Below are 21,405 nucleotides of genomic sequence, written 5' to 3' on the forward strand. Positions count from 1 at the left end.
TGAGGGAGCAGGTAGGAGAGCGGCCATAGCTCTTATATATGAGGGAGCAGGTAGGAGAGTGGCCATAGCTCCTGTATATGAGGGAGCAGGTAGGAGAGCGGCCATAGCTCCTATATATGAGGGAGCAGGTAGGAGAGCGGCCATAGCTCCTATATATGAGGGAGCAGGTAGGAGAGCGGCCATAGGCCCTATATATGAGGGAGCAGGTAGGAGAGTGGCCATAGCCACAATATATGAGGGAGCCGGTAGGAGAGCGGCCATAGCTCTTATATATTAGGGAGCAGGTAGGAGAGTGGCCATAGCTCCTGTATATGAGGGAGCAGGTAGGAGAGCGGCCATAGCTCCTATATATGAGGGAGCAGGTAGGAGAGCGGCCATAGCTCCTATATATGAGGGAGCAGGTAGGAGAGCGGCCATAGCTCCTATATATGAGGGAGCAGGTAGGAAATCGACCATAGCTCCTATATATGAGGGAGCAGGTAGGAGAGCGGCCATAGCTCCGGTATATGAGGGAGCAGGTAGGAGAGTGGCCATAGCTCCTATATATGAGGGAGCAGGTAGGAGAGCGGCCATAGCTCCTGTATATGAGGGAGCAGGTAGGAGAGCGGCCATAGCTCCTATATATGAGGGAGCAGGTAGGAGAGCGGCTATAGCTCCTATATATGAGGGAGCAGGTAGGAGAGCGGCCATAGCTCCTACATATGAGGGAGCAGGTAGGAAATCGACCATAGCTCCTATATATGAGGGAGCAGGTAAGAGAGTGGCCATAGGCCCTATATATGAGGGAGCAGGTAGGAGAGTGGCCATAGCCACAATATATGAGGGAGCCGGTAGGAGAGCGGCTATAGCTCCTATATATGAGGGAGCAGGTAGGAGAGTGGCCATAGCTCCTGTATATGAGGGAGCAGGTAGGAGAGCGACTATAGCTCTTATATATGAGGGAGCAGGTAGGAGAGCGGCCATAGGTCCGGTATATGAGGGAGCAGGTAGGAGAGTGGCCATAGCTCCTATATATGAGGGAGCAGGTAGGAGAGCGGCCATAGCTCCTATATATGAGGGAGCAGGTAGGAGAGCGGCTATAGCTCCTATATATGAGGGAGCAGGTAGGAGAGCGGCCATAGCTCCTACATATGAGGGAGCAGGTAGGAAATCGACCATAGCTCCTATATATGAGGGAGCAGGTAAGAGAGTGGCCATAGGCCCTATATATGAGGGAGCAGGTAGGAGAGTGGCCATAGCCACAGTATATGAGGGAGCCGGTAGGAGAGCGGCCATAGCTCTATATATGAGAGAGCAGGTAGGAGAGCGGCCATAGCTCCGGTATATGAGGGAGCAGGTAGGAGAGTGACCATAGCTCCTGTATATGAGGGAGCAGGTAGGAGAGCGACCATAGCTCTTATATATGAGGGAGCAGGTAGGAGAGTGGCCATAGCTCCGGTATATGAGGGAGCAGGTAGGAGAGTGGCCATAGCTCCTATATATGAGGGAGCAGGTAGGAGAGTGGCCATAGCTCTTATATATGAGGGAGCAGGTAGGAGAGCGACCATAGCTCCTGTATATGAGGGAGCAGGTAGGAGAGCAGCCATAGCTCCTATATATGAGGGAGCAGGTAGGAGAGCGTCCATAGCTCCTATATATGAGGGAGCAGGTAGGAGAGCGGCCATAGCTCCCATATATGAGGGAGAAGGTAGGAGAGTGGCCATAGCTCCTGTATATGAGGGAGCAAGTAGGAGAGCGGCCATAGCTCTTATATATGAGGGAGCAGGTAGGAGAGCGGCCATAGCTCCTATATATGAGGGAGCAGGTAGGAGAGTGGCCATAGCTCCTGTATATGAGGGAGCAGGTAGGAGAGTGGCCATAGCTCCTATATATGAGGGAGCAGGTAGGAGAGCGGCCATAGCTCTTATATATGAGGGAGCAGGTAGGAGAGTGGCCATAGCTCCTGTATATGAGGGAGCAGGTAGGAGAGCGGCCATAGCTCCTATATATGAGGGAGCAGGTAGGAGAGCGGCCATAGCTCCTATATATGAGGGAGCAGGTAGGAGAGCGGCCATAGGCCCTATATATGAGGGAGCAGGTAGGAGAGTGGCCATAGCCACAATATATGAGGGAGCCGGTAGGAGAGCGGCCATAGCTCTTATATATTAGGGAGCAGGTAGGAGAGTGGCCATAGCTCCTGTATATGAGGGAGCAGGTAGGAGAGCGGCCATAGCTCCTATATATGAGGGAGCAGGTAGGAGAGCGGCCATAGCTCCTATATATGAGGGAGCAGGTAGGAGAGCGGCCATAGCTCCTATATATGAGGGAGCAGGTAGGAAATCGACCATAGCTCCTATATATGAGGGAGCAGGTAGGAGAGCGGCCATAGCTCCGGTATATGAGGGAGCAGGTAGGAGAGTGGCCATAGCTCCTATATATGAGGGAGCAGGTAGGAGAGCGGCCATAGCTCCTGTATATGAGGGAGCAGGTAGGAGAGCGGCCATAGCTCCTATATATGAGGGAGCAGGTAGGAGAGCGGCTATAGTTCCTATATATGAGGGAGCAGGTAGGAGAGCGGCCATAGCTCCTACATATGAGGGAGCAGGTAGGAAATCAACCATAGCTCCTATATATGAGGGAGCAGGTAAGAGAGTGGCCATAGGCCCTATATATGAGGGAGCAGGTAGGAGAGTGGCCATAGCCACAATATATGAGGGAGCCGGTAGGAGAGCGGCCATAGCTCTATATATGAGGGAGCAGGTAGGAGAGCGGCCATAGCTCCGGTATATGAGGGAGCAGGTAGGAGAGTGGCCATAGCTCCTGTATATGAGGGAGCAGGTAGGAGAGCGACCATAGCTCTTATATATGAGGGAGCAGGTAGGAGAGCGGCCATAGCTCCGGTATATGAGGGAGCAGGTAGGAGAGTGGCCATAGCTCCTATATATGAGGGAGCAGGTAGGAGAGTGGCCATAGCTCTTATATATGAGGGAGCAGGTAGGAGAGCGACCATAGCTCCTGTATATGTGGGAGCAGGTAGGAGAGCAGCCATAGCTCCTATATATGACGGAACAGGTAGGAGAGCGGCCATAGCTCCTATATATGAGGGAGCAGGTAGGAGAGCGTCCATAGCTCCTATATATGAGGGAGCAGGTAGGAGAGCGGCCATAGCTCCCATATATGAGGGAGCAGGTAGGAGAGTGGCCATAGCTCCTGTATATGAGGGAGCAAGTAGGAGAGTGGCCATAGCTCTTATATATGAGGGAGCAGGTAGGAGAGCGGCCATAGCTCCTATATATGAGGGAGCAGGTAGGAGAGTGGCCATAGCTCCTGTATATGAGGGAGCAGGTAGGAGAGTGGCCATAGCTCCTATATATGAGGGAGCAGGTAGGAGAGCGGCCATAGCTCTTATATATGAGGGAGCAGGTAGGAGAGTGGCCATAGCTCCTGTATATGAGGGAGCAGGTAGGAAAGCGGCCATAGCTCCTATATATGAGGGAGCAGGTAGGAGAGCGGCCATAGCTCCTATATATGAGGGAGCAGGTAGGAGAGTGGCCATAGGCCCTATATATGAGGGAGCAGGTAGGAGAGTGGCCATAGCCACAATATATGAGGGAGCCGGTAGGAGAGCGGCCATAGCTCTTATATATTAGGGAGCAGGTAGGAGAGTGGCCATAGCTCCTGTATATGAGGGAGCAGGTAGGAGAGCGGCCATAGCTCCTATATATGAGGGAGCAGGTAGGAGAGCGGCCATAGCTCCTATATATGAGGGAGCAGGTAGGAGAGCGGCCATAGCTCCTATATATGAGGGAGCAGGTAGGAAATCGACCATAGCTCCTATATATGAGGGAGCAGGTAGGAGAGTGGCCATAGCTCCTATATATGAGGGAGCAGGTAGGAGAGCGGCCATAGCTCCTATATATGAGGGAGCAGGTAGGAAATCGACCATAGCTCCTATATATGAGGGAGCAGGTAGGAGAGTGGCCATAGCTCCTATATATGAGGGAGTAGGTAGGAGAGCGGCCATAGCTCCTATATATGAGGGAGCAGGTAGAAGAGCGGCTATAGCTCCTATATATGAGGGGGCAGGTAGGAGAGCGGCAATAGCTCCTATATATGATGGAGCAGGTAGGAGAGTGGCCATAGCTCCTATATATGAGGGAGCAGGTAGGAGAGCGGCCATAGCTCTTATATATGAGGGAGCAGGTAGAAGAGCGGCTATAGCTCCTATATATGAGGGGGCAGGTAGGAGAGCGGCCATAGCTCCTATATATGAGGGAGCAGGTAGGCGAGCGGCCATAGCTCCTATATATGAGGGAGCAGGTAGGAGAGCGGCCATAGCTCCTATATATGAGAGAACAGGTCGGAGAACGGCCATAGCTTCTATATATGAGGGAGCAGGTAGGCGAGAGGCCATAGCTCCTATATGTCAAACAGAATCAGTTGACGTGCACACGGCTCAATGCTGTCATCAGTCGTCCGGCTCCTTTGTCATGGCTTGCAGTCGTGTGACCATCCTTGATCTTCTACATTCTTTCCTGTACACTTCGCGACAAACTACTATCTCCATACTGTGCACAATGTCTTCCATAAATATTGGCACTAGACGCCCCTTCAGTCTACAAAAAAAAAAATCACTGCATGCTGCTCTTCTTTCCTGCAAAGTAGGGTGGCCATGGTTTCTCATAGTCACAAATGAACTGTGGTAGCACGCTCAAACCTGCACAGCAGTGACCGGAGAGACGGCGACCTCGTACAGGAAGAGCTGATAAGACAGTGCGGCCAACAGAAATTTCAATATAATCAGAGTGCGAGTAGTTTTTGACCTACTCTCATATTAGTAGCTGATGTCCTTCAGACATGATATGTTTTTGTGTGCCATCTTTGTAGTCCATCCTTTTTTTCATACTGTGAGATGGTATTTTAGACTGTACGGAATACATTGAAGGGAATGATTCATTTTATTTACTCTTTCTCTAGTAGAAAGTGGGAGAAAATCTGCAAACAAAATTTGGGGATAAATTTTGGGCCATTCAAAGTGTGGCCTACAAAATACATTGCTTTTATTTTCTGGATAAGTTCAACTATTGCCTTGCCAAATTTTTTATAGTTTTTTTTCTTTACTACAAGTAAAACCCCCTATGCGACAGGAGCGGTGCTTAGAATGTAGAGACTTCTTTCACGTGGGCTGTCGGGGTGGTAGTTCTTGTGAGCCTTTGTAAAACCAGCAGTAATATGTGACTGTGGGAGGAAGCAGAAGAAGTTTTTGACATCTACTATTACTCCAGACCACACACTTCCCAATGGGGCATCTGTCTAGCTATTGTCTGCCTGACCGCTGCCCCTCCAGGGCGTTCCGGTTAGTTTATGTCCCCCCCGTTGTCTCTGTACCTAACAATTTTCGTTACAACCTTCTGAGAGTTCTGTCATTTTATAATCGGATTTATAATGAAGAAAAGTAGGAGAGTGGAGAGTTGGAGCTTGGTACAAGTTTTGGTTAAAACTTTTAAAGTTTTTTTTCCAGAAATGATCTTTTTAAAATGTAAAAGAAGGAGAAACACACGTTATATTGAGTAAAACTGTAATTATTGGTTCAGACAATAAGCGGGGGTGTTACCCACAGGAGCCAATCAGATTACGGCTTTATGTATATATTTAAAAATAACAGAAGCAGATAACATCGCCATCCCCTCTCTGCTCCACTTATCATACACAAGGCAAAATTTTGCAATATTCTTAATTTTGCTGCATTCGCCCCTGAACTGATTGGCGCTAAATACTGTTGACAGGAAGACAAAGGGTCGGTAGCGTTAATTCTAGAATTAATGTTTCCATAATTCCAGTAAGTACATTTATTGCATTTGTTCAGTTTCTTTGTAAAATGGAACTTTGGGGGTGCTTTGTATTACGATCACTTCCGAATACTTTTTTTTGAAGCGTGTCCATTGTGTCATTAGCGTGACCCAATCATTACCCAAACAAGCTCCACCGCCTGAAAGCTTTAGTCCTCAAATATCAAATCCTCCTTCAACTTGTCCTTTAGCCAAGGCAACATCTTAAAGACATCAGCATGGAAGTCACGAGACAGCGCCGGCACCGGCCCAGGATCTCTTTTAGGTCCTTTACAGCTGATGACTGTCCCCCAGCTAATAATGCCCACCTAAACGGCCAAAGACAAGTGAAATCAGTACAAAACTTATAAAAAAAACACCTAAATCTTACAAAAACCTACAAGATACAAAGAGCTGATAACATAATATTAACTCCTTAAAGAAGCGCTCCTGAAATATGTGCAAATGTCAGTTTAGTGTAGTGTTATTGTGTTGATATACTCACCGGTCACCATCTACTCTGGTCCTCTTCTGACTCACGTAATGGCGATTCTGATTTTCCGGATCACGCTGGGGTTTATGGGTGAGTCGGAAGTCACATTTGCAGTGTAAGTTTATGAAGCCTTGTTTTGATGCCCTATAGACTTACATTGGAAAAAGCTCACCAATAAACCCCAGAGTGAGCCGACAAGTTGGAATAGTCGTCACATGACCCAGAAAAGGAGCGGAGCGGCGCGGGAAACTGGGGAAGACGGCGATTGTTGTGTATATTAACTCACTGACGCTACATTACACTGACATTTACAGATATTAAATAGAAAATAACATGAGTGCTTCTTTAAATGGAATCTGTCAGGAGTTTTTACCCCTATTGTGAGAGCAACATAATGAAGAGATGGAGACCCTGATTGCAGAGTATTTATTATTATTCTTATTTTTAAAGATGCACTCCCATCAAAATTTTTATTCTCTTAATATATTGCAGTCATCATATTATATAGCACTGTGTAGTTACAATTGCTCCTTTTGCTCTTCTACCCAGTTAATTCTTCTCTTTTCCATGAGATCTATGACATCACATGATTAAAAACTGACAAGCTGAATCCTTCTAAGCTCTATGTAGAAACAGGAGGTCAATTTTCCCTGCATGAGTCATAAGTCACTGCAAAAGTCCCTGGCAGGGGAAGCAGCTGAGTCAGGAGTTGATGAGAGGGATGATAATTGCAGGGAATAGAGACTTCCTGTTTCTACATAGAGCAGAGAAAAGAGAAGAATTAGCTGGGTAGAAAAACAAAATGAGCAATTGTAAGTACACAGTGCTATATAATATGATGACTGCAGTATATTAGGAGGATAAAAACTTTGATGAGAGTGCTTCTTTAACTGGGGATAAATTGGCTGATTTGAATTTTGGCTTTTTTTTTAAACTTTACACTTTATTCAAGTGTAAAGTTAAAAAAAAACTTTAGGCACCTTCAAGTGTACAGTCCTGTGCTAAAGATTTATCAAGCGTGGAAAAAATGCTGCAAAGTCAGAAGCTTTCAAAAAATAGAAATGTTATTTTTATCGATTAACAAAATGTAAAGTGAGTGAACAAAAGAGAAATCTAAATCACATAAATATTTGGTGACCGCCATTTGCCTTCAGAACATTATCAATTCTTCTGAGTACTTGCCCCAAGTTAGGGATTTTGTAGGACTATAGTCAGGTGTATGAGTAACCAATTATACCAAACAGGTTATAATGATTATTATTTTCATATGTAGGTTGAATTAAAGCAGCTGTGTAGGAAGCTGGGTGAGGAACACCCAAACTGTGATACAAAGGTGAGGTTTTAGATGACAGTTTCATGTAACAGGTCATACACCATAGCAAGACTGAGCAAAGCAACAAGACACAAGTTAGTTATACTGCATCAGGAAGGTCTGTCCCCCCGCAGACTGGGCTTTCAAGATGAGCTGTTCAAGCTCTTTTTAAGAAGTACCAAGAAATGGGCAATGTTGGCGACCGTAGACGCAGTGGTGGGCCAAGGAAACTAAGTGCATGCAGCACATGAAAGACACATCATGCTTACTTTCCTTTGAAATTGGAAGATGTCCAGCAGTGCCATCAGTTCAGACCTAGCATCCGCCAGTGGGATCCAGCTACACCCATCTACTGTCCAGAGAAATTTGGCCAGATGTGGTCTTCATGATGATCCGGACCCACAGAACACTGATCTCACATCATCCAGTCTGTCTGGGATCACATGAAGAGACAGAAGGATCTGCACAAGCCTTTTACACAGAAGATCTGGGGTCAGTTCTTTAAGATGTTTGGAACAACCTCCTGCCGAGATCCTTTAAAAACTGCATGTAAGTGACCGAGAAGAAGTGATGAATACAAAGAGCGGTCAGCAAATATTGATGGGATTTAGTTTTCTCTTTTGTTCTTTTACTTTACATTTTGGTAACTGATAAAAATAAACTATTATGACTTCTATTTGAGAAAGTTTCTTACTTTACAGCATTATTTTCGCACCTGCCTAAAAGTCTTTAAACACCAAGGTCTTCCGATGCCTGAGTATCACCTCGTGGAAATTTTTCTTTTTATCTTTTCCACTTCTATATGGCAATCACTTACCTGGATGAAACGTTTTTTGTAGGGCACAATAACAGGACCTCCAGAGTCACCTGGAATCAGAAGAAAAGGAGAGGCAGATGCATTTCACAGCTGGTCATATAGTTCTACTAGGGACTTGAATAAATCTATTGGAAACCAAAAACTAGAACCCTTAGGTTATGTGCACACTGTGTTCTTCCGCGCTTAATAGTGGAAACCACTTCAGGAATGAACACTCCTTCAGTGGGGAGTTTTTGATAGAGTTCTTCATTTCCTAACATGTTTCGTTTGGAGCATTTTTAACCAGGAGCCGCTTTAAAGAAATGAAATGCAATTTATTTTTTCCACATCAGGCATTTTTCAAAACCTGAAGTGGAAAAAAATGATTAAAAGGCTGAACATGTGAACAGTAAAGTGTTTTTTAAAAAAGAAATAAATAGGGAAAGTCTTTCAACATCTTTTTTTTTTAAAGGATGTACTTTATTATGACATTTAAAAGTACAATGTCATTTAGCTGGCAAAGTTTAAAGGTGATTTTTTTCATTTGTCAGACAGTTCTTTCAGTACTTTTGGAAATTACTTTTGTTTTTATTAGCTTATAAACCTTTTTTATAGCAAAGTTTCAGGCATTTTTTTTTTGATTGGAAGCTTTCCAAAAAAAACTCATAAAAAAAGCCTCAGCATACACAGCCTTACAGTCAAGGTGTCCAGCTCTAACTCAAGATGTCATTCAGGGATGGACCAAGCTATGACATAATATTAGCAAATTATATAAAGGGGACTTCCAAGTTGCTGATTAGGCCTCTGATGATCTAGAGAATGGGTCTCTGCAGCCCCATCCTGAATGCAGTGGAGGTGCGCATGTGCGGCCTCCACTCCAAGTGCGGCGGTCAGTTAGTCCCACTGACAAGGATAAGAGTCCTCTTATGCGCACCTCCGTGCACCTCCTTATACGACTTATATACTCTGGGCCATTGCCACACTGAATAGTGGTGTGACTTATCGGGAAAGGGGGATAGTCTACTGTGTGACACCATGAGCCAAAAAAAGGTGCCAAATTAAGTCAACTAATAAGTGGTGCTATCTGAGACTAGATCCATGTTGATAAATTTGGCGCATTTTAAGTCCACTTACTCAACGTTTATACTGTCTAAAGCCCCCCATAGATATTTAATAATGTCAGCCGAAGTTGCCAATATCGACAGGTTTGGCTGGCAGTCCAATGTGTATGAGACTCAGTCCCATGCTATTTATTTTCGGAGGAAATATTGATCTAATTTCGGACTACCAATCATGTTGTCACATGGAGATAATTTATCCTGTGAATGAGAGAGCCGGCCGAGATGGCTGCCGACATAGAGAATAGGCTAGTACATTGATAGAGTTCCCGGCTCATACAAGTAGAGAAGTGGTATCAAGTTATCATATTCATATGTAACAAAGGCTGTACCGCAGAGGTGGGGAATCTTTTTTCAGCCAAGGGCCATTTGGATATATATACCACCTTTCGGGGGCCTTACAAGTTGCGCGTTAACTCTTCCCACAAAGTACGTCATGACACCAACACAGGAAGTAATCTTTCATTCCATGCGCCTCAGTATTCCGTTGTGAACACTGCGAGCGCGTGCTCGCAGAGCAAGAAGAAATGAATGGACCGGTGACCGACAAAATACAGCTGCTGGCCCAAGCACTGTGGTCCGTGAAAATGTGCCTGGGGGCCGGATAAAAGGTCATCGAAGGCCGTACACAGGTCTCGGGCCTGAGTTTCCCCAACCCCTGCTGTACCGGGTGAAGAAACACAATGTTCAGTGACAAGTTGACATTGAATTGCTGTATTTCTGATGTTCCAAGTCATCAGATCTTCTAGGGATAGTACCCAAAAGGGAATTGGACTTTAAATTGTGCTGACCACTATCTAGACAGAGACCATGCTCTGGTTGTGCAAAAGTATTGGCCAACTTACATGTTTGTATGTTTGCAACCTGTAAAGAATAATGATAATGACAAAGTGATCATAACATGACCCCCCTTGGGATTCATAGTGGTTTCGTCCCAGTAAGAGTATGCTCCAGAAATTAGTAAAGTTGTTATTCTGCAACTATCAAGTATTACATCCCATCCAACGGTTTATACCGCATTTGTGAACTGTAACCAACAAACTTACTGTGCCTCTTAGATAAAAAAAAATAAGTTTTGGTGACATTTCCAAAATGGCTGTCCCATTCTCTCTTATCGGCTCAGTCGAATACGATTCTTGGTCATTATATTGATCATCGCTCGCCAGGCAGTTTTATTCCACTTTGCTTCTTTCAATTCGCCAGTGGTCATTCCCATGTTGCTCTTGATGGAGTTGATCCAGCGGATTCTTGGACATCATCTTCTTCTGCTACTGACTGATCCAACAATTGACTACGCATAATGTGGCCAAAATTGGCAAATTTTTGTTTGGTTATCTTAGCTTTCAGCGACAGTTTTGGCCTGACTTAGTCCAATACATTTCTGTTGGTGGTCCTTGCTGTCTATGGCATCTGTAAAGGTCTCCTCCAGCACCAAAGTTCAAATGCATCAATTTTTTTTCTGTCACCCATCTTCAGTGCTGATCTGACAGTAGATGGCGATGTTGTGTAAAGTTTCCTTGTTTACTTCTTTGTAAAAGAAAAAGTCTCTCTTGTACTTTCTGTTTTGTTCTTACTTCCTGGTGCAGTACTGTGTGACTGTGTTTTTTTTCCTTTACCTCATGTTCTTAGAAGTAAAAGCTTGTTATCCTATGTAATCTGCTCTGTGAAGTTTCTACCTCAACTGTGGGTATCCAGAAGCTGTGCAACAGGTTATGGGCCCAGGCACCGAGGACCCCAGGCACCGAGGACCCCAGGCACCGAGGACCTCAGGCACCGAGGACCCTAGACACTCAGGACACCGGTACTCTCAGCAAGACCCTGGTGAATGCAGAAGAATTCTTCAGTACAATTCTCTCCAAACAAGTAAGACAAGTTAAAGATGACAAGTAGCACAGAGCTAAAACTCACAGTAGCTAAGCTGAATAATGAGAATTATCAGTTATGGAAGTTCAAAGTAGAAATGTTATTGTCTAAAGATGATTTATGGGAAGTAATCACTACAGATAGACCTGATGAGGATAATCAGACATGGGATAAGAAAAATAGACAATTAAGAGCTACCATCAGCATTTTAGTGGATGATGCGCAATTAATCCACATAAGGAATGAGGATACAGCAAATGGAATGTGGGAAACACTAAGAAAGCTACATGAAAGACCCAGCTTAAATCACAAGTTATTTCTGCTAAGAAAGCTTTACAGTATGAGACTAAGTGCAGACAATGACATGCAGAAGCATATATTCTCTATTATGGAAGTGATATCACAGCTGAGATCAATTGGTGAAGATATTAAGGAAAGCCATGTAGCAGCAATATTATTGTGCAGTTTACCGGATTCATATACTGCTTTGGTAAATGCACTAGAGACCAGACCTGAAACAGACATTACATTAGAGTTTGTGAAGACCAGACTCATAGATGAATATCAAAGAAGGAAAGAACAAACAAATGATTCTTCTACTGGAAAAGATAATGGAAATGCTCTTAAAGCTACAGAATCAAAAAGACCCTATAATAAAGAGACAAGAGAATGTTTCAGATGTAAGAAAAAAGGACATTTAAAGAAAGACTGTACTATATGGAAAGCAGAACAACAGAAATTACATCATAAAGAGAATACACAGAAGGTGAAAAATACAATTTCTGATTCAAGTGAAAACAATTAGAATGGCACATTTAAAGTGACTGGTAAATCATTGTTGGGTTGGTTTATTGACTCAGGAGCAACAAGTCACATGACAAGTAATAAAAATTTCTTTATTGAACTTAATTTAAATAAGAAGGAAGCCATTTATCTTGCAGATGGAAGCAAAATAACTGCAAAAGGTGGTGGACAAGGAATGCTAAACTGTTCTAACAAGTTTGGGCATGATTCAAAAATACTTGTACTGGATGTATTATATGTTCCAGGATTAGAAGGAGGATTGTTATCTGTAAAACGTCTAACAGCTAAAGGACTTACTGTAAAATTCAAAGATGATGAGTGTACAGTCCTAGCAGGAAACAATTTAATAACCAATGTCAAGGCAGAATAACAATTATATCATCTAGACACATTAAAGGAACAGATGAAATTGTGTACACATGATCACAAGAATTGTATTCACATGTCGCATAGATGTCTAGGACACAGACATCCTGAAAGTATAATGGAGCTACAAAGGAAAGAATTGACAAAGGATCTATTGATATCTGACTGCTCAATTACCGTAAGGTATGAATGTTGTATAAAATCCAAAGCCACAAGGATATCTATTCCTAAAAAAAGTGAAACGAAAAGCACAAGGCCACTTGATTTGGTGCATACTGACTTATGTGGACCCATGAAAGTGACTACATCAGGAGGCAATAGATATATGGTAACTTTTATAGATGACTACTCAAGATACACAGTCACATACTTGATCAAGAACAAAAGCAAAGTTTTCAATAAACTAGTAGACTACGTGACAAAGTCGAATAACAAGTTTCAGAGGAAGCCAATTGTCATTAGAAGTGATAATGGAGGTGAATTCACAGGACACCAAATAGAAAACTACTTAAGAAAAAATGGTATAGAGCATAAAAAGACTGTTCCATACACACCTGAACAAAATGGAGTAGCAGAAAAAAAAAACAGAACTCTGACTGAAATGATAAGGTGTATGCTTACAGATTCCAAACTATCAGAGAAATATTGGGGTGAAGCAGCAATGACAGCTACATATCTACAGAACTGACTTTTTTCTAGAAAACTGAAAAAAAAACATATGAACTGTGGCAAGGTATGAAACCAAGTGTAAATCATTTAAGAGTTTTTGGTTGTAAAGTTTTTGTATTCATTCCAACAGAAAAACACTACAAACTTCAAAATAGGTCCATGGAAGGAATATTTGTTGGATATAGTGAAAATTGCAAAGGATATAGAATCCTAGATCCCAAAACAGACAGAGTTATGGTGAGTAACAGTGTGACATTCATTGAGGATCTAAATGAAAACACTATGATTTCACTGGAAACAAAAAATGAGAAAAACAGCAATGATATAGCTGAAGGAATATCTGATGAAAAAGAAGTTGAAATTAATAAAAAACAGAATACTGAAAGTGAAGAGATACAACTATAAACATACACAGAACCAAGACGTTCAATAAGAGAAAACAAAGGAAAACCACCAATATGCCTTTCATACAAGACAAGTACAAGTAAAATTTATGAGCCTACCTCTTGGGAAGACAGATCTTGACTTCCTGAAGAAGAAGCCAATAAATGGACAGAGGCAAAAGAAATAGAAACAAAATCCATGCATGACTCAAAAACATGGACACTAACATAACTACCAGAAGGAAGAAAAGCTATAGGATGTAAATAGGTTTTTAAAGTAAAGTACCGAACAGATGGCACAGCTGAATGATAGCGAGCAAGACTCGTAGCTAAAGGTTATTCTCAAAAATATGGAGAAGACTATGATGATATTTGCTCCAGTTGTCAAACATACTACAATAAGAACTTTGTTTGCAGTTGCAGCAATGAAACAAATGGAACTGAAACATCTGGATGTGAAGACAGCATTTTTGAATGGAAGTTTAACAGAAGATATTTACATGGAACAACCTCCAGGATTCAAAGATGAAAGTAACCCAAACATGGTTTGCAGATTACAGAAAAGTATATACGGTTTAAAACAAGCTGCTAAAGCGTGGAATGATAAAATCACGGAGGTGCTCACAAATGAAAAATTTAAAAGAAACAAAGCTGATCCTTGCCTGTACACAAAAAGACTAATGGACAGATGGATCTATGTACTCATATATGTTGATGACAATTTAGTTTGTTTTGAAAAAGAAAGGGATAAAGAGGACATAGTAAAAATCCTGAATCAACATTTCGAGATCAAAGGGAAATGTGAAACAGTACTTAGGAATACAGATAGAAAGAGAAGAAGATGGAAGTTTCCTACTTAATCAAAATCACATGATTCAAGACATAACCGAAACATTTGGATTGAAGGATGCAAAACCAGCAAAGTCTCCAATGGAAGTTAATTATCTTAAAGAGATGAGTAGTGAGAAAAATGTGTTACCAAATAATGAAGAGTACAGAATGGCGATAGGAAAATTACTGTATCTAGCGACTGTTACAAGGCCAGACATTGCAGCAGCAGTAGGAATTCTGAGTAGAAAAGAGTCCAAGCCAAATAAAGCGGATTGGAATGCTGTGAAGAGAGTAATATGTTATTTGAAAGGAACCAGCAATGTTAAACTGAAACTGCCTACAAGCCTACAAGTGATAAATGCATTTAAGTTTTTAACTGGATAAGTTGATGCAGATTGGGCTGGAGATCCAACTGACAGAAAATCTACAAGTGGCTATCTTTTCTTTCTCTCAGGTGGACCAATTAGTTGTACTAGTAAAGAACAATCAATAGTAATGCTGTCGTCAACAGAAGCAGAATATGTTGCAGCAGCACATGCGAGCAAGAAGTTCTATGGTTAAGACAATTACTAACAGACCTAGGACAAGCACAGTTGGAACCACCAAAAATAAATGAGGACAATCATGGATGTCTTGTTCTTGCTCAGATGAAAGAGTTAACCCTAGAACCAAGCACATTGATGTGAAGTAACATTTCCTGAGGGACCATCAGGAACAAGGAATCCTGAAATTAGAATATTGTCCAAGTGAAGATATGACAGCAGACAGTTTCACAAAGGCATTGAATGCTGAAAAACATCGAGACTATTGAAAAATTAGGTTTAACTGAATAAGTCCTTACTGTTGAGAAACGGTGTTGGTATATGCAACAGTTGTGGACTTCTTTGTTTGTGTGAAGGAGGACTTTATGCTGATCTGACAGTAGATGGTGATGTGGTGTAAAGTTTCCTTGTTTGCTGCATTGTAAAAGAAAAAGTCTCTCGTGTACTTTTCTGTTTTGTTCTTACTTCTGAGAAGTAAAAGCTTGTTATCCCATGTAATCTGCTCTGTGAAGTTTCTATCTCAACTGTGGGTATCCAGAAGCTGTGCAACAGAGTGTCCAGGTCTTGCATCTGTGTGTTGCTATTGGGAAGATAATTACGTTGACCAATCTACATTTGGTAGTGAGGGTGATGTCTCTGCTCTTCCAGATCTTGTTTATGCCGACCATAACATCCCATCCAAGTGCCATGCGTCGTTTGACTTGAAGTGTGCAGTCGCCATCGCAGTCCCATTGCAAGTCACATATTCTGCCTACTCCTAATGGCAAACCCCAGTCTCATTCCAAAATTATCTTTCAGAGAATACTGCTACTTGGCACCCCCACCCATTCTCTATCACCACGTCTGCAGTTTTGCAAGGACATTAAAATAGGCAGCACAGCGGCACTAAACAGGGTGGTGGAGTAAATACACAGGCATGATAAGGATGTGGTTGGCAGTTATATGGGAAGATAGGAAAAATTAGTAAAACTTCTAACACTTTATGACACATGCACTCGATTTACCTTTGCAGGTTTGTGGATCCACTTCAGGTTCTATTCCCCCTGTACATAAGAAATTGTCGGTCACTGCATCTTTAATGTTTGGAACATTCTTGAATTTGTCTATCTTTTTGGTATCCTCTAGACAGGCGAGCCTCTGTGGAGGAGAAGGGGTTTGCCATTACAAAGTTAAAACCAAACTCTTGGTTGTATTAAATTTCTACATTACGATGGATCTCCAACTTTTATCATCATGTGATTGTCAGGTGAGAATTTCTGTTTGATTAATTTTATCATATATCTTTATACCAGCTGTCTATATCAGTTTCTCTGACACAGAGCTCTAAATCCCCTGCAAAGATGTAGATGTAAGAGATAAAACTCTGCCACTAGAGTCAGCAGTCCGAGAGTTATGTTGTCCTTCTACAACTATGCAGGCGATTTGGATCTTTATATTGGAAAAGCTGAGCTGTGACTAATATAATAATATATTTGACAATAAATCAGAACAAAACTGTAATTTGAATAAGTTAGTGCGAAGAAACGGCAACAGGGGGACCTCGCAGAATCTCGCTGTTGCCGCCGCTTGTGATGGATCCACAGCCCGTCACCCGCCTGACGTCACACTACGCCAGACGGAGCATGTGATACGGATCTACCCTTTGCACCAACGTGACGTTCCGCACCCCCCTCAAGGACACGTAAAGTCAGATTGGTACAATTCTACACAGTCACCCCCTGTTCACATGGGTACAGAGAGGCACCAGGTAGTGAGGAAAGGCGGCCCACTCAGACACTGACATGGCACCACACTCGCTCACACCCCCTGACAGGCTGAGAGGCTCTTTCACTGGCTCCAGTGAAACAGAGCCTTGTCTGCCTGGTAGAGCTGCCACCAGTTTCTATTTGAAATAACGGACTTATATCGGGCTAGAAACCAGCCCGGTAGTATGTTTGTTGGACCGAACAACAGAGTTAAGGTTCGTGGATCGAGATAAAAGAACAGCCCAAGGTTAAAATATATATTTAATCACCATAAGGGCACACTAAACAATATACTATATACAAAAGGGCTATACATACACAGTGGTCAGAGTTACAAATACAAAAGTATAGTACAACAAGTATAAGCAGAACTTAAGAGTCAATTACCAGTGTAGATGGAAAGGCCTGGCTTGTGGGGGAGGGTGGCCACATGGGAGGCTGTGGGCCCTGGCTTCGTGGATGGACTTTTCCCACGCGGCTTGATGTCACAACCTCCCCAGGAAAAAGACAATAGGCTCTAGCTACAGAGACCTTCAAACTCTCTGGGTTACTCCCAATCCGACCTCGTGGCTACACCCAATCTCCTCCCCTGGTCTCTCTTAGCTAGACTTCCAAAACTAAAATGGGCTATGCGTCCTTACTGGACGGTCCTAGGGAGCCGGTTCTGGTGTCATTGGATCCAGCCGGGCCCCTGCTACGTGTGGATACCAAACACCGGGGTCGTAGGGGCCCTGCAAGGCTGTGCTGGGTATCTCCTTTTCCTTACGCACTGGACTATGTTTAAAACTAGGATTACATTCCCCATCCCCTCAGGTTTCCCACAATTTATTTTGTGTATCACTGGAACATATCGTTTTCCCATAATTAGATGTTGAATTATAGTTTCTTGAACAATAGAAGTACATGGTGTGGGGGATGGGAAGGGACAGATCCTGTGCAGCTGCTGAGGGGATTTGTCACTCAAGCTTGTTGGCTCCCTCTCTTGCAAGCTGCAGTGTCGAATTACATTGTACCTGGAGATCTCTGTAATCACTGTCACATAGTGCACAGTGATTGACAGGGGATTACCTTGAATATCTTCACAGTTAGATTAAGTTTTTTTCCGGGAATAGGAAGGAAAGGAAAGGGAGAAAAGGAGAAAGGGGAGGAAAGGAAAGAAAGGGAAAGAACAGGTCATTTTAAATACCCATAATTAGCAAATCACAATTGTTTTATCTAAAGGACTAATCAGTATTGTACTAACCTGTCCTAGAATGTTAATAGAGAGGTGCCTGTGAGCATCTGTAGTAGGAAGCTCTGCTGCTGTGACCTGCAGATATTCTGTATCATGTACTGTCACAACAGTCGCTCACCATTCAGACAGACGAGGTGGACAGCAGTGTGAGCCGCCTCTTCTTATCTTAGCACCGCTGGTATCTCCAATATTAGATCAGATAGGGTGGACAGCAATGTGAGAAGCCTCTTCTTACCTCAGCACCGCTGGTATCTCCAATATTAGATCAGATAGACGGGTTGGACAGCAGTGTAAGCAGCCTCTTCTTACCTATGCACCCCTGATATCTCCAGCATTAGATCAGATAGGGTGGACAGAAATGTAAGCAGTCTCTTCTTACCTCAACACCCCTGGTATCTCCAATATTAGATCAGACAGACATGGTGGACAGCAGTGTGAGCAGCCTCTTCTTACCTCAGCACCCCTGGTATCTTGAATATTAGACCAGGTAGCATGGGTGGACAGCAGCGTGAGCAGTCTTTTCTTACCTCATCACTCCTTGGGTTTCTGTCACGCAAGGTGTGGGAAAGACTAAGTGCAACATGAATGGATGAGGGGAAGGGATCCCAGACACTAGGGAAAGGGAAAGTAGAGACCTCCTAGGCTGATCTGATATCACCCTGTCTCCCCTATCATCCCTATATTGGTTCCTCACCAATCGCTGCACAGGAACCTAAAACCCTGTTGTGACATGCAGAAGTAGTGCTTTTGCAGAGTGTGACATGCAGAAGTAGTGCTGGTGCTTTAAAAGCATCCTGCAACTAGAGGGGTTAACACAGTCACAGGAGAAGGGGAGGGTTTTAGCAGAGCCCCAGGGGGATTGTGCGGAAGTTGTTTACTGTCTGGCTGGAGTCGAAGAGAAAGGTGTTGTGTGTGTTCAGTATCTCACAGAAGCGCCCCTGCAAGTGAAAAGGATTCAAGTCAGGAGTGAAGCTAAGCACAGGTCAGGTAGAGTTCCTGAACTAGCAGTGCAGAGTATTGTTAGGCATAAAGATAAGGACTGGAAGAAATGGTGTCACAGGGATCATGTCCCTCAGCAAACCCTCCCCTCCATCTAACTGTGCTGTAAAGAATGCTGTGTTCATTAATTTGCCTTTGCATTAGAACTGTGCTGTCCTGTACTACTGGGAAGACTGTGAGCTGCTGTGCTGCTAAGGAAACTGTACTGTCTGTCACTGGAGCCTGTTGCTCATAAGACATAACTTGCACTGGCTGTGCGGCTTCTTACTAAATGCTACTGTTATACCGTTTATGAGGACTCTTGTCAAATGTGTCTGGTCAGCAAGTGAAACAACCTACATGTCTGTGCCTGAGGGTCAATTCCCCTGTGTGCCTGAGAGAAGCTGCAGCAAATGGTCTATGGTCGTCCTGAGTAACGGTTCCCCCAGGATTCCAAAGAATTCATGTAACCTGTCTCGCCCCTATCTGAACCTAGCGGCGTGCGTGTAACATTGGTGGCCCGTACGGGGAATCATAAGCGGGAATTAGCGTGTAGAGGAAAAGTGTCTCGAAAAACACAGCAGCACAGCACCTCAACTCAACTCTGCTACACAAGTTAAAGGAGAGCAGCCCTAAAGAAAAACTCACTAGCAGCAATGAATGTGGAAATACAAATAGACAGAATTAGTGAGCTGCTTCTTCAATTAACCTGTGAAAAATTGAGAACAGTAGCAGAACATATAAAGATGTCATAATAACCTACAATTAGATTGCACAACAGCAGATAATAGCAAAAATAGAACAACTTTATTTGATAAAATTAGACATACAGGATCAACAATACAGAAACCAACAGGTGGTATACAGAAGGTGGGGTACTAGGATAATAATAGAATTTCATCATGGGTACATATAAATATTGATACATAATTGGCCATATTATATGATGTTAAATGGAGTACCCATAGACATAAATTTTAATAATCACAAGGTAGGTAAGAGATAAGACACGTGATGTATGTTCATCCGTATTGAAAAGGGTGGTGTCAAAGGCTCAGAAGCAATAAATAACAAATTACAAATATTTTAGAAAAGGCACCTCTATATATATATAGTGGTGGCCAAAAGTATTGGCACCCCTGCAATTCTGTCAGAGAATACTCAGTTTCTTTCTGAAAATGATTGCAATCACAAATTCTTTCGTATTATTATCTTCATTTAATTTGTCTTAAATGAAAAAACACAAAAAGAATTGTCCTAAAGCCAAATTGGATATAATTCCACACCAAACCTAAAAAAGGGGGTGGACAAAAGTATTGGCACTGTTTGAAAAATCATGTGATGCTTCTCTAATTCGTGTAATTAACAGCACCTGTAACTTACCTGTGGCACCTAACAGGTGTTGGCAATAACTAAATCACACTTGCAGCCAGTTAACATGGATTAAAGTTGACTCAACCTCTGTCCTGTGTCTTTGTGTGTACCACATTGAGCATGGAGAAAAGAAAGAAGACCAAAGAACTGTCTGAGGACTTGAGAAACCAAATTGTGAGGAAGCATGAGCAATCTCAAGGCTACAAGTCCATCTCCAAAGACCTGAATGTTCCTGTGTCTTCCTTGCGCAGTCTCATCAACAAGTTTAAAGCCCATGGCACTGTGGCTAACCTCCCTAGATGTGGACGGAAAAGAAAAATTGACCATAGATTTCAACGCAAGATTGTGCGGGTGGTGGATAAAGAACCTCGACTAACATCCAAACAAGTTCAAGCTGCCCTGCAGTTCGAGGGTACAACAGTGTCAACCCGTACTATCCATCGGCGTCTGAATGAAAAGGGACTGTATGGTAGGATACCCAGGAAGACCCCACTTCTTACCCCGAGACATAAAAAAGCCAGGCTGGAGTTTGCCAAAACTTACCTGAGAAAGCCTAAAACGTTTTGGAAGAATGTTCTCTGGTCAGATGAGACAAAAGTAGAGCTTTTTGGGAAAAGCATCAACATAGAGTGTACAGGAAAAAAAAGAGGCATTCAAAGAAAAGAACACGGTCCCTACAGTCAAACATGGCGGAGGTTCCCTGATGTTTTAGGGTTGCTTTGCTGCCTCTGGCACTGGACTGCTTGACCGTGTGCATGGCATTATGAAGTCTGAAGACCACCAACAAATTTTGCAGCATAATGTAGGGCCCAGTGTGAGAAAGCTGGGTCTCCCTCAGAGGTCATGGGTGTTCCAGCAGGACAATGACCTAAACACACTTCCAAAAGCACTATAAAATGGTTTGAGAGAAAGCACTGGAGACTTCTAAGGTGGCCAGCAATGAGTCCAGAGCAAAATCCCATAGAACACCTGTGGAGAGATCTCAAAATGGCAGTTTGGAGAAGGCACCCTTCAAATATCAGGGACCTGGAGCAGTTTGCCAAAGAAGAATGGTCTACAATTCCAGCAGAGCATTGTAAGAAACTCATTG

The 21,405-nt window shown here is 43.0% G+C and overlaps 1 protein-coding gene across 1 annotated transcript in view; it reads right to left on the reverse strand.

Moving 5' to 3' along the window:
• Positions 1-5,540: 5,540 nt before the first annotated feature.
• The window catches only part of LOC141155149 (complement factor B-like), an 83,284-nt gene continuing 67,419 nt past the window's right edge, over positions 5,541-21,405 (reverse strand). Inside the window, exons 16-18 of the mRNA XM_073641833.1 lie at positions 15,989-16,121; positions 8,430-8,479; positions 5,541-6,136 (exon numbers count right to left, since the gene is read on the reverse strand). Coding sequence (XP_073497934.1) covers positions 5,978-6,136; positions 8,430-8,479; positions 15,989-16,121 — 342 coding nt within the window. The 3' untranslated portion in view covers positions 5,541-5,977. The remainder of the gene's footprint in view (positions 6,137-8,429; positions 8,480-15,988; positions 16,122-21,405) is intronic.

This window comes from Phyllobates terribilis, unplaced genomic scaffold, assembly GCF_046119375.1.
Source record: "Phyllobates terribilis strain yellow unplaced genomic scaffold, ASM4611937v1 Scaffold_7__3_contigs__length_470593459, whole genome shotgun sequence".
NCBI classification, from domain to species: Eukaryota; Metazoa; Chordata; class Amphibia; order Anura; family Dendrobatidae; genus Phyllobates; species Phyllobates terribilis.